General features: G+C 41.4%; 1 protein-coding gene across 7 annotated transcripts in view; it reads left to right on the forward strand.

Moving 5' to 3' along the window:
• Positions 1-14164, forward strand: part of GRID2 (glutamate ionotropic receptor delta type subunit 2) — a 787745-nt gene that overhangs the window by 611855 nt on the left and 161726 nt on the right. For all 7 annotated transcript variants that reach the window (XR_014501814.1, XR_014501815.1, XM_083398274.1 and 4 more), the window contains exon 10: positions 1330-1527. Coding sequence is in view for 5 of the 7 variants with exons in the window: in XM_083398274.1 (XP_083254400.1) it covers positions 1330-1527 (198 nt within the window). In the remaining 2 variants the exon portion in view is untranslated. The remainder of the gene's footprint in view (positions 1-1329; positions 1528-14164) is intronic.

Below are 14164 nucleotides of genomic sequence, written 5' to 3' on the forward strand. Positions count from 1 at the left end.
GAGATCATGTTTCATATGATTATAATAAAACTATGTTGGAAGACTATTTAATGGGATCCTTTTGTTGAATAATGTCTACTTTTGGCTGCTGCAGATTGGTAGAAATTTCTTGTTTTAAACTATTGTTATTTTATTTAATTTATGAATTGCTTCCTATGAACTTCGCAAAGCAATTCCACATTACAATAAAATCACATCTAATGCAATTGCTTGTATAAAAACAGTTCAAACAATTTTCAAAAGTTACACATATAAGAGCAGCTGAAACAATTGCATACATCAAAACAATTTTGAATCCAATAAAAATATGGGCTGGGATAAAAATCTCCACTTAAAAGACTTGTTGAAACAGTAAAGTTTGCAACAGTCATTGAAAGACAGTGTAAATTGTGTCTGTCCAAAGGTTAGTTGCCACCACAGGGAAGGCCTGATCATGACACCATGCAGAATGACTGAATAGAATTGTACCTGCAGGATGCCTTGTCCTGCAGAATTCAATAGTTAGTTGGGTATATAAAGGATGAGAAAATATTTTATTTTATAGTTTTTTATTCATTTATCACAAGCATATGTACAAACTGACACAGAACCATACAAACAATAACAAAACCATACACAGAGCATATTCAATATAAAAAACAAATCGTAGAGGCTATTATTATTATTATTATTATTATTATTATTATTATTATTATTATTATTTCTTAGTTGCTTTATCTTGCCCAGAGAAACCCAAAATTACTTAAAACCAAGCAGCCAAACACACAGACAATAAACCATGCATAAAAAGGTAAAGGTAAAGGACTGCTGACAGTTAAGTCCAGTCGCAGACAACTCTGGGGTCAGATAGAATTTGAACCACTTCCCTGAACTTTGGGGACTAAAAACTTACTTTTAAACATGAAAAATGAATGCTATGCATACATGGTTCGAAGTTTTTATTCCTTTTCACAGCCAGTCTGGGTGGCAGCTGTCAGCATACAGCTTAGGAACCGAAGTTGAGACATAACAACTTGCCAAAGGCCAGCTAAAGGGAATCTTGAAAGATGGTTTGACATGAGTAGTTGGATTATCTGCTGTGTTTTTAGCAGGGATCCTCCTGATGCTGCTGATAGAAAGTTTGATAGCAATTTGACCCTGCCCTGGTTTGAATAACAACTGTGGAAGGCTGTCCTGCTATGGAAAGTGGTGCAGTGCTGTAACAATAATTCATAGAATCATAGAAATAACAGAAAACAAGTTTTTGAAAACGTTTCTTTCCATTGCAGTCAGTGCAAAAAGTCATTACATTGCTACAACTTCAGATGCCTCTCTTTCTTCCCTGTTTAGGAGGAGCCATTTGTGATGGTGTCAGAAAATGTTTTGGGGAAACCAAAGAAATACCAGGGCTTTTCCATCGATGTCTTAGAATCCTTATCCACATATCTTGGCTTCACGTATGAAATTTATGTTGCTCCAGATCACAAGTATGGGCGCCCCCTGGAGAATGGGACCTGGAACGGTTTGATAGGGGAACTAGTATTTAAGGTAAGGATGTAGGTAATTTTTGCCTTAAAATATATAGAAGACAAATATCTACCTTTTATCTTTTTGTAATTCCTTCTCATTTACACACCTTGCATTTTGTACTTGTTTTTGTTTGTTTATTAAAAAATACTTGTATAGCACAATTTTATTTTTAAAAAATCAAAGCTCTTTACAACTATTATATATACGCAATAAAAAAACCCTCATAAAAATATAAAACAGATCACTAGCTAACTATTACAGCAGATGTTTGTCTTAATTATCTGCATGAGCCTGGTCATAAAGAAAGGTTTTCAGAAGACTTTAAAGGATAAAATAGAAGACAGCTGCTAAATCTCTATTGGAAGGGCTGGGCCAATGACGCTAAAGGTTCAGTTTTGTGTCTGTGGGCATTTCCATAATTCCTCTTGTCTCACTGCTTTTCCCCAGGGAAATGCAGAGAAAAAATGTAGCTGGGAAACTAATCCAATGCCAAAAAACTAATACATGTCTAAATTTGAGCTCCCCTCTCCCCAGGCTCCTTTAACCAAGTATGTGTTAACACAGCATCCACTTGTGGTGCAATCAGATTTGAGAATTTCACTAGTGTTAGCGAAGCACCAAACCTCAAACATGTGCTTGAGCCCTCTTTGCCCTCACTTGCACCAAGAAGGCAAACAGAAAGAGCATCAGCAAAAGGAAGCAAAAGCTGCACTCCTAGTATCAGTGGTTAATTTGTCAAAACGAGCTATAAGCAAGCAGGGCAAACCATTCTGGGGAGAAAAATATGGCATGAGCTTTAATGGCTAGCACATTACATAAATAATGCAGAGCACTTAGAGAAAAGTATTGATAGCTATGAATAATAACTGAGGTATACGATCAACGGAAAATGTTTTATTGATGCACAATAACATTTACGTTGTGTAGATGTGTGAATTGGGCACATACAGTCTAATCTGTAATTAATAAGCCATCCATTTCTAATTAATTCTGCATTAAATGTTTACCACAACAAATAAATTAAAGGAAATAAGCATAATATATTCACTGTTCATTTCACATTTGATCCTTGGCATATTTCTCTCCCCTGGACTGAATCTATGCAGAACTCAAGGTTCAACATAAAGCCTGTCATTTCAGTTAATGGAAACTTACCTTGAGGAAGATGGTTTAGGAATCAGCTGTGTCAGAGATGGGGATACATGTGGAAGTGCCACTTTGACCATGCCTCAAATATTTAATAGAAGCTTCTCAGAACTTTAGCTACAGTGTCCTAGCTATATCATTTTTAGGGGGGGTTGTGTGATTCAGTAGGCTGTGATTTCATGGTTAAGTGAAGAAAATATGTTGAAGCTGTCTGCTCACAACAACATATGACCTTCTACGTATGTGTGTGTGTGGGGGGGGGGTGTTAGGAGAGAGATAGTTCCTCTGGTGGGGGATACGTTGTGCTACTTCTAGGGTAGCTTTTCCACCTTTGGTCCCCACCCTGCACTCAACTATCACCTGTGGCTCCTAGAAGCTGTCAGCGTGCGACAGCAGACATACCCTGGGAATGGCTTAGACTGGCTGAGTAAACCGGGTGAGGGTAGCTGCTGGGTCTCAATCCTTCAGTGAGTTAGGGTCATCCCCTGAATGGGAAGAGAGACTTCAGCAGATTTAGCTGGAAAGACCAGTAGTGGGTCCAATGGTCAAGAAGGTGGTTTCTTCACATGCTGTAGAGGGAAGTGAGGGGCAGATGGGTCTGGGAATGGGAATGTAGCCCATCTAGAAGAAGGAAAACTTTTGCCCTAAACTTCCACTGCCTTGTGGAATATATTTGGGAGAAGAAAAAGCTAAAGTCTAATTCCTACACAGATCCAGAGTGGAGTCCCTAAGATGGTTGGATGGTGCCTTGTATGCCTCCTTCTGGCAACTCCTACAGCCAAACTGGTGCCAAATGCATTGCTCTGCTTTCCTTTGGACCACATCAGAAAAGGCCAAGAGGAGGTCTTGCCTGGGCAGACCAGGATCTCCATACACACTACCTGCCCAGGTGTGCACCCTGGGGAGGTAACTTCGCTGCTGCTAATGCAGCGGTTTGACTTCACCCCCGGAGACTCACTCCACTGTCTCTTGGGACAGATGGGTGCCCATAACAATGCTCACAGATGTCCATGTGTTGGCCTCGGTCACTTGGCGTAGTAAGCCAAACTATGGCATACTGGAATTGTGCAGATGTGCTGGCTCTCAGGAAGAAGCTTGTACCTGCTTTGCTTCTTCCTTGTCTTTTTAGTGTGGCGTGAGAATTAAGCCAAGGTTTGGCTTAGTGTGTCCTCCAGTTCCAAGTTCATGATTAAGCTCTTTGCTCCTTAACCAAGATCTGTAGCCGAAAACAAACCTTGGCTGCAGCTTGTGGTTTAGGAAGATCAAGCTAAACCATGAAGCCAGGTTCAGATGACATGCTAAGCCAAACTTTGACTTAGTTGCCATGCTGCATTGACTGAGCTAAAAGCCAGTGACCCATATAGTCCAGCATCCTGTACTCACAGTGGCCAACCAGATGCCTGTGGGAAACCAGCAGGACCTGAGCACAAGAACACTCTCCTCTCTTGATATTAAGGGAGAGAAGTGATCATCACTAGGGAAGGCGTTCCTCAAATGAGGAGCCACCACCAAGTAAGCCCTCTCACCAGTCAGCATATCATTAAATTAAATTACAATTAACTGGTGCTAAAGACAAGAGAGTCCATTACGTTCATATCATCAATTCTGCATTGTCTGGCAATGCAAACCAAATCCTAGCCAGGGTGGGGAAGAATGGAGAGGTGGGGCCACCACATCTGCAGCCCTGTAACCAACATCTACCGTGGTTCTGGCACAGCAGTCAGGCTCAGGCCGGAAGCACTTCCGCCCGCACATTCAGTGCATGAGATAAGTAGCTCCATGCTGGTGGAGTGATGCTGGCAGTCCAATCCACCACCGCCCCTATGTCAGTCCAACATGACTGCAGCTTAACACAGCAGCCAGTTCAACCAATTCTGAGCTGATGTTCCATCGTGCGTTGCTTTCTGGGGTGGTGTCTTTGAGCTTGCATGGATCATGGCATTTGAGGATACGCTGAGTCATCAAATTATGCCTGCACACAAATGGTGTGGAAAATAGTAGCATTTGCACGACAGGCTGCTGAGAGCACCTCGCTGAGGGGGCGTGTCAGATTTCAAAGGTGCCACTGCAGGAGCCATACTTCAGGAGGTGGCAGTTGCCATGGCAAGTACAAATTTTCTGCATGAAAATAGAGCAGGGCTTGAAGTGTTGCACCTGTGTGGCATTTTCTCCAAGATGTGTGAGAACTCCCACCTTCTAGAGTTCCCAGCGAGACTGAGATGATGCTCCTCTTGTTTATTTAGCCTTATGGTGCAAAGCATTTATCAGTCTGTTGGCCTGTTAAAATTCATCACATTTTCATCATAATTCAGTGATGAATAAGCAACTAAATCAGATATTTTAAAACAGAACTCTGGCCAACTGGAGCTTTTTTCATATAGATAAATATCATAAATGTTTACAATTGCAGTGCAACTCTTGTAGTGCTAAATTTTTAAACTTGAGCTGGGTTGAGGGTTTTTTTCCAACATGCTGTTTGCATGCATTGATGTTATATTGGCCAGACCTCTGTTATTCACATTTACCCTCTGAGAAGTCAAAACGAATTTCACTTCCCCCACGTCCTGGATTGCGAACACAAGATGGAACTGGGGCTAAAGGTCACAACATTATGGAATAACAAGGATCTGCAGGGAGTTAACAACTCGATGATTCCATGCAGGCACCCCTAACTTGAGAAAGAACTGGGAGAGCCTCCCATTGTTTCACCATTTGAGCCTTATAACTCTGGATCCAGATGAGTAAGTAAAAGATTCTGTGCCTGCTCATATTCAAGATGAGTTGGAGGGTTATCTGTGAGCTGCATTCCTCCAATATTAGCCAGTGTTCAGTGGGATTAAACCTCCAGGACTCAAAGCAGTAGCTATTAAGTGGGGCAGGATGTGGTATGGTGGTGTTGCTTATTTGGCTTTCCAATGACAGGGTCATTGCAGATTACCAAGAGGGGAAGGGGCAAGGCAGAAGGGGGGGGTCTCAGTCTCAGAGGCAGAGCCAATCAGATACTCCCCCTGCTCTGCTTGCCCTGTGCCCACCCGCCCATTGCCTCAGCCTCCACCTCTCAGTAACCAGCAGCAACCTTAGCATTTTTCTCAAGTTACAGGTGCCTGCATGAAATAATTAGGTCAAGGTAACTCACTGCAGATGCTTGTTATTTAAGGACATCATGTAAACTCACTATATGCAGACCTACTTTTGTTAAAATTTGTCACACATATTGGGCAGGTTTTTCCCCATGCCACCTTCAATGTGAGGGGAACTGCTACACGTTTATAATTTCCACTTTCTAGTCAGTACGTGCAGCAATCTCCCAGTTAAGATCTGGTGTTTCTGTTGTTGAATGAAGTTTCCGCTGCAGTGGCCCATGACAAGGCCTTCTTGGTGGTGGTGTCCCCATGATGGAATTCCCTCCCTCAGGCGGCTTGGCTTAGCACCTCATTGGTTAGTTTTGGTGGCATTGTGAAGATTTGTAGTCTTTAGGAAATAACTAGATTAGCCAGGCCCTGTTGTACCACTATTGTTGTTGCAACTCTTGTTGGGTTTTTTAATGTTTAATACTGATGCTGTGTTTTTTTATTATTATAGTTGGTTGTATTTTATATGTGGGCACAATATTTGCTGTGTAACTATTGTTCATCACTCTGATATTTTCTGTTGGAAGATCTGCCAATAAATCTGATAAATACTAATAATAGTAATGGTGATGATGATGTGGTCCACATATTTTAACTAACTATGCTATCTCTAATTCTTGTTAATTTTAAAGCTAGAAAGCGATCCCTTGCAGTCTATGTTAATAAATTAACTTTATCTTTGATTAATGTTGCATTAAATTTGTTAAGCAAATTGGATGATATGATATGCTAAAAACTGATACTGGGTGATGTTTTCACAGTCACTATAAGAGGCTTGTATGCCCCACTTTATATGTTTATACTTCGAACTGGCACCTTTGCATCTAAATATTGACACAATTGCACATATTTTATCTTCTTTTTTTCCCATGGATCACTTAGCAAACCTTGGCTTGTGCAAACTGCTGTTTCTCTGATTAATTTTGACAGGATAATGATAGGCATTTTCACATTTCTTCCTTTCCAATTTTGAGCTAATTTGACTTTATTTGCATATCATTAGAAATGCTTCCCTCCAGGAGCTCAGTGATGCCATGGACCACCACTGGAATGCTTGGCACAAGTTCTGGGCAGTCACAACATGGTCACTGGGGTGCCACGCCTATCAGAAGTCAGGCTAGTTCACCTGGACAGTGATGACTGCTCTCACCTTGACTGTGAAGAGTGACTCACATTTTGCTACTGTCTATTTTCTAACAAATGAAACCTTGTTTTACTCTTTGAATTAATGATGTAAGTGACAAGCAATTAATGTCATTTTGGAAGTGAACCTCAGTACTGGGAAAGTGCTTCTACAAAAAGATAAATTGAATATTCACAAATGGATAGTTGCAATTGTTCTACCTACAGCAACCTTCCCCCAACCTGGTGCCCTCCAGATGCTTTGGACTACAAGCCCCATTACCCCTGGCAATTGGCTGTGCTGGTGCAGGCTGATGGGAGTTGTAGTCCAAAAACCTAGTGTAATGGTTCTAGGGGTTGCTCGTGCATAAATCGGCGTCACACCTGGGTGGGTTGCCTGAGTGAACCCTTTCTGTCTGGACAGCCACTCGCCCGTGGCTGTCTCAATCGCTGGCAGAATCCGTCAGTGGGCGTTTCTTGAACTTCTTCCAGCATAGAAGTTCTTTGATGCCTAGTCTTCGCCTACTCTCCCTGCGCGGAAGCCTTCTGCGTAGGGAGGGTGTGGGCATCGAAGGACCTGTGCTCTCCCCGCTGGTCCCCGGCGAGGAGTCTTGGAGCCACCTCGCCGATTCCCCCATCTGCCCCCCTTCTCCACTGGTGCTACACTGATTTCCTTCCCCAGAAGATGTGCTGCTTCTCTCCCTCCCGGGACGCTCTCCGGAATCCCTCTGGAGCCCTCCCTCTCCCTCTGGCTCCGATGGCAGTTCCCTGACACCTAGAGGGCACAGGTTGGGATACTTTATTCTACATCATATTTTTAAATCCATAACATGCTTGAACTCATTTTCTGTTCTCACATATGATAGATTCAGACAATTGCTTTTCAACCAGTAGGAGTTCAGTGTGGCCTTATTCCTGCCTCAATGAAATGTTATGGCAGAGATTTAAAAAGCAGGGGGAGGTATGGTTTGGGCTCCAAAGCAATGCAAGTGCCAATCTCACTTTTTGTTGTCCAGATCACATGGTTGTGCAGCTCATATAATTATTTCCTATTGGAATGCCACCCTTCTATTAGCATAGCATAGCACAGTATAGAATAGGAAGCAGCCTTATACTGAATCCATCTAGTTCAGTATTGTCTACACTGACTGGAAGCAGCTGTCCAGAGTTTTTAGTTAGGAGTCTCTCCCAGCTTTATCTGGAGATGCTGGGGATTGAACCTGGACCTTCTCAACTCTTCTGCTAAGCTACATCCCTTCGCCAAATTAGATCTGCAGCAAGGGAGTGACTACGTCAGTGGTTGCCACTTGATTACACCACCATAGTGCCAAGGTGGTACAACCATCTCAAAAAGTTGAGATTTTTGGTTTTGTGAAGGGGCTTTCAGGAACTAAACTACAGTGGTACCTCTGGTTAAGTACTTAATTCTTTTGGGAGGTCCGTTCTTAACCTGAAACTGTTCTTAACCTGAAGCACCACTTTAGCTAATGGGGCCTCCTGCTGCTGCTGTGCCGCCGGAGCCCGATTTCTGTTCTCATCCTGAAGCAAAGTTCTTAACCTGAAGCACTATTTCTGAGTTAGTGGAGTCTGTAACCTGAAGCGTATGTAACCTGAGGTACCACTGTACAGGAGAAACTGGTGATTTTCAGGTTTTAGTTCCTGTAAAATCAAGTAGAGCTAGGATATCTGAGGGAACCCAATTAATGGAGGTCTCTACTCACCGTTTATTGGACAAAGTGTAGTTTTGCAACTTGTCTAGTGAATGTTGGCACTAAAGGCCATTAATCATTCCTTTATGGCATTTTGTTTCCGGGTAGAGATGTATTTGTTTTTGAGAGAATTTCCAATGGGTTGATCTGGGTTGAGCTGACAGACAAGCAGGACACGTATTTCATTTTAAAGTTTTTTGCAGCGCTGCTTCTGATCTGCTGACTTGTTATAGCTTGGATTTTCTAAAAATAAATTTTGTTTGTGCCCCATTTTGTTCTCCATAATGATGAATAATAATATTACATATTCTCCAAAATTTCTCAGATGAAAATAGGGATATCCCATTCTACATCAGGAAGCTTCTCCCATGTTTTAACTGGCCGAACATGTAGATGTCATATATACATCTACATCGAGCCAATTACAACCTCTCCACCAATCCTACCTCTCAGGACTGTTGTAAAGAAAAAAAAATGTGTGAGGGAAGGGATTGTGTACAACACCTTCCACAGATAAACAGAATAAAATAAAATTTTAGCTGTAAGCTGCCTCGAGTCCCTGTCAGGGGAAAAGGTAGGCTATTAATAATACAGTGGTGCCCCGCAAGACGAATGCCTCGCAAGACGGAAAACCCGCAAGACGAAAGGGTTTTCCGTTTGCAGAGGCGCTTCGCAAGACGAATTTCCCTATGGGCTTGCTTCGCAAGACGAAAATTGACGAAAATTATTGCGATTTTTTTTTCGCTCCAAAACCCCTTTTTCTGAAGCGCTAAGCTGCTAAAAGCATTTTAGCAGCAAAACCGCTAATCCCTTAAGCCTTAAAAAGCCGTTTTTAGCCCTTAAAATGTCAATAGCGCTAATAGCGCTAATCCGCTAATGGGCTTGCTTCGCAAGACGAAAAAAACCCAAGACGAAAAGACTCGCGGAACGGATTCTTTTCGTCTTGCGAGGCACCACTGTAATGGAAATGTGGGAATGCTATTGAACTCAATGGGTCTTACTTCTGAGTGAAAACACTTGGGCCTGCAGTGTAAGGCTGCCCAGTCTTTACCCAGTTAACTGGGAATACTGTGGGACTTACTTCTGAGTAGACAATGTAAAGCTCCTTTTACAATAAAGGAATCAACACTCCCTGTGTTTCATAAGAAAAGAATTTAAAGTGGATTGGTGACCTTTCCTTCAAAATTACAGGAAGGACTTCATATGCCAGCATCACTATTCTCTTCATTTAGTGCAGGTATTTTATTTTCAGAATAAACAAGACTCTGTTTTTGCACCTACGCAAACACACACACAGACCACTTCTAATTGTTCTCTGAGACATGGAGGAGAGGAATAAGGAAAACCGGGACAACTTCTGTAATTCTGGGTCTGTCCCTGAAAAATAGGGACACTTGGAGGGTATGAATCACATTGTTAATTTTATTTATGTTCTTATATGTATAGTTCACCTTTCTTTTGTCAGGGATTTCCAGAATGGTGTGCATGTGGTTCTCAGGCACCCACCTAAGTACAGATCAGAGCCAGGCCAATTAGATTCAGCAAGGTGGTACCTCATACATCTTTCCCAAAGCCTATTGGAAATTATGTATATTGTCCAGGAAATGTGCACAATGCCCTCTTCCTGGAAGGATTATTTGCACATTCTCCATTAGGCCTGGTGAATATGTGCAGTGGTCAATTGTTATGCACATTAACCACTCAACTTAAATTCCCACATATATAGTGAAGCACTTTTATTTTTCTAAAATGAAATCATGGTATATGCAAACATTTTTATAAATAAATGTCAGTCTTCAAGCTGTGGCTTCGAGATTGAATGTTTAAATATTCCTTGTACATGCACAAGTACCATATTCAGACTCACCTTCTCCCTGATATGCTAGGTTAATGTACCAGTATATGTAGTATTTTTCTCATGATAGAAAAATGTTGGTCCCCTCAAGCTGATATGTCCAGGAAAACCTTTAGTGATCAATGAGCCTGAATATAAAAGAACAGTCAAAGGGGATCCATTCCTCTTTCCTACACAGACCATTCTGTGAGACTTTAGATACTGGATACATTTCACTTTACAGAGTGGCAAGGAGGATACATTGCCATCATTAGGCAGAGATGAAAGAAAATCCCCAATGTTCAATACAGTTGTATGTTGATTGATCAGATCCAACCAATCACGCATTCTTCCTGCCCCCACCTCCACTCTGCTCAGCTTCCAATAAAGGGCCTCACACAGCTTCAATCACAGGCAAAGCTCATTACTTCAAATGAGTAGAAGCTTTTTGAGCATTTAAATATTCTTTTTCATATTTCAAAAAAGGACAGTCAGTCACTTATTCAGTATTTAATTTCCTTAAAAGAAAAAAAGAAAAAGCACAACACATTAACGTGACTGCCTTAAACACCATCTTTGGCTTTTGCTGCAATTATAATGGCACATGTGAAAAGAAAGTTAAAATAACACCTACTGAAGTTGTGACTGCTGTCTCTTGAGATGTGCTGAGCAGTAAGCTGGTTAGATCAAGGGATGTATTAATAGCCTTCTTCATATCTTAAATGGGTCTGGAAGGAACAAAGGCAGCGTGGTTATGTATAGGACAGGTAGCCATATGGTATAGTAACTTCATTTTCAGGTGCTATTTAACATCTGCCAGGGATGTCGGGAGATGTTCATTTTTCTGAAGTTACTTTGCAACCAGAACATCCGCAAGACAAAGGAAAACCAACAGTATATTGTATTCTTTTGTAATAAATTTGTAATCAAAGTTCTGATTCACTTCAGACAGGATGTGTGGTTCTTTGGATTAAAAAAGGCAGTTCTGCAATTGCAGCCATGCATCAGAGAGCTCTGTTAAAAAAGGAAACTGTAGTTGTGCTAAGCCAGTAATCAGCAGTAAGAGAAGGTATTGCATTCAGGTTCAGCGTAAAATAGTTGTGGAATTAGTGGTGCCTTCAGAACGGAGGTAGAAGTCCAGCACTCCATGCAGCAGTAGGGTATCATACGCTGCAGGGGTGGCTTACTCCATTTTTAAACAAGTGAAGTAATATGCATACTGAAATTGGGGGGGGGGGTGTATGATGTAACTTAAGTTGTTGTCGGCATCCGCATCTATCACGAAAGACAATGGGGGTGAAGTCAAACCTCTGTTCTAGTGGCACTTAAGTGGCCTCCCCAGGGCACAAGCCTGGGCAGAGTTTGGAGGTCCAGGGCTGCCCAGATGACAAGAGCCCCCTCTTGGCCTCGCTGATGTGGTCCAAAGGAAAGCAGAACAATACGTCTGGCACCAGCTTGGTTGCAGGAGTTACTGGAAGGAGGCGTACAAGGCACCTCCCAACCATCTTAGGCACTCCTCTCTGGATTTGTGTATGGTTTACTCCAGGTTTCCTCAACCTCGGCCCTCCAGATGTTTTGAGACTACAGTTCTCATCATTCCTGGCCACTGGTCCTGCTATCTAGGGATCATGGGAGTTGTAGGCTGAGGCTGAAGAAGCCTGGTTTACTCCTTAGCCTTTTCTTCTCCTGAACATATCCTGCAAGGCATTAGAGGTTTAGGATCAGAGTTTTCCTTCTCCTAGATGGGCTTCCTTCCCAGCTGCCCCTCACTTCCCTATGCAGCATGTGTAGAAACTGCCTTCTTGACAGTTGGGCCCACTATTGGTCGAGTCCACTCAATCAGCCAGAGCAATCTGCAGGGGAAGGGTTTGAGACCCATCAGCAATATGCATCTGAATACCAGCTAGATTTTCAGAGTGAGCAATGTCTTTCAGTGTGAGAAGTCTGCCTGGCTGTTGCTTTCTTATCCTAATTTGCTATCTTAAAACTTGACACCTGCCTGACTTTGGGCTCATCCACACCTCTGCTTCTCCAATGTATATAGTAGATTCCCCCAACCCTTTTTCTGGTACAGGAGCTTTGGAGCAAGCTGATCCAGTTCAGAAAATGTTGCTGCTGCTGCTGTTTTCACAGCTATTTTTATGTTGGTGCTATTGATTTGTGTTTATTGATCTGGTTTTACGTGTTTTGAATTTTGGTTTCCACTTTTATTATTGAGAACTGCCTTGATGATCTGTGTTGGGTTGAAGGGCAGGAAAGGAGTTCTCTGAAGAAACAGAAGTATAACAAACAACTCAACGAAAGGCCTATTGGCATCGTCCACCCACAGTTAAGCACTCTTTTATCACAAATATGTTATTTCACATCAATAGGAGTTTAACGCAAAATCTGATAGTACAATAAGAGAGATGAGAACAGTGTTGTTATCTTCTCATTTGGCGATAAAACAAAAATAACCCCCCTCCACTACTCCCCAAATCTATTCCTTTAACCAGTCAACATTTCCCAATAGAATGCATTTAGTTTTCAAAAAAAGGCAGAGTTTTGACATAATGAGAAAATATTAAATTAAAAAGGTTTTTTTGTGCATGGGTGAAACCTCAGCAAAAGAGTAACATTCAATTAGAAAACAACTCCAGAAAAGGCTGCCAAATTGCATTAAATTTATCTGATCTCTCTGTCTTACAGTACATGATTCATTTTTTTAATGGAGAAGTCTTAAAGGTCTTCAACCCAATTTTCGATTAGAGGCAAAGGACATGATTACCAGAACTGTAACATAATATGCTTTGCTACAAATGATGCTCTGGCAGTGCAGAGTATAGTAGATTTTTGGAGCTTCCAGATTTCAAGGATGTGTCCCAGAAAAAAAGATGTTTAAATGAGAGTTCTGACTTGAAGGACAGGAGTGCGTTATTTCTGTCGATGCTATCTTTCTAAAAGGACACAATAGTAGGGCCTTTCCAAATTATACGGATGAGAGTCTCTTGTGAGCCATCATATCTGCACCACTTATTTTTCAAAATTCTTATATACAAAAGGCTTTTTTGAAGGCCGGTGAATTTCAAGTACAACTTTTTGCTGAATGAGCCTAAGACAACAGATGATATGGTTAATGATTTAATAGCATCTTTCCATTGTTGCATTCTGAATCATGAACCCAATTAGCTCTTAGGTAGTTCATGTTAGGTTTATGGCTATCAAAGATGATCTTATATAAGACATCAAACTCAGTCTAAGAAAAAATACAAAGCCTTTAAAAGTTTTAGGATTAATTGTTCAGAGGTACCAGTAGTTTAGTGCAGCAAACAAACATCTAGAATAATCACAAATGCATTTGATTGAATCAATATTCTGTTCAATCAGGAAGTGCATAGACTTGGATACAAAACTACAAAAGGGGTTAAAATCATAACTAAAATCATAGCTAAAATTCCAAAAATCAGCCCACTTCTCCCACTGGAGTTGTTTTGTAGAAACGCCACATTAAGTATTTTTCATAAAGATTACTGTATTTTTCTGTGTATAAGACTAGGTTTTTTAACCAAAAAATTAGGTTTAAAATTGGGGCTCGTCTTATACACAGGTAGTGTTGAGGGGTGTTTTCTTAATTTGGAGTCCCCCCAAATAGAGGGCATCTTATACATGGGGGCATCTTATACACGGAAAAATTTTATACACTGTAGTTTTGGTAGAAAGCAGATTCCTTATGT

The sequence above is a fragment of the Podarcis tiliguerta genome, assembly GCF_965153285.1.
Source record: "Podarcis tiliguerta genome assembly, chromosome: 9".
NCBI classification, from domain to species: Eukaryota; Metazoa; Chordata; class Lepidosauria; order Squamata; family Lacertidae; genus Podarcis; species Podarcis tiliguerta.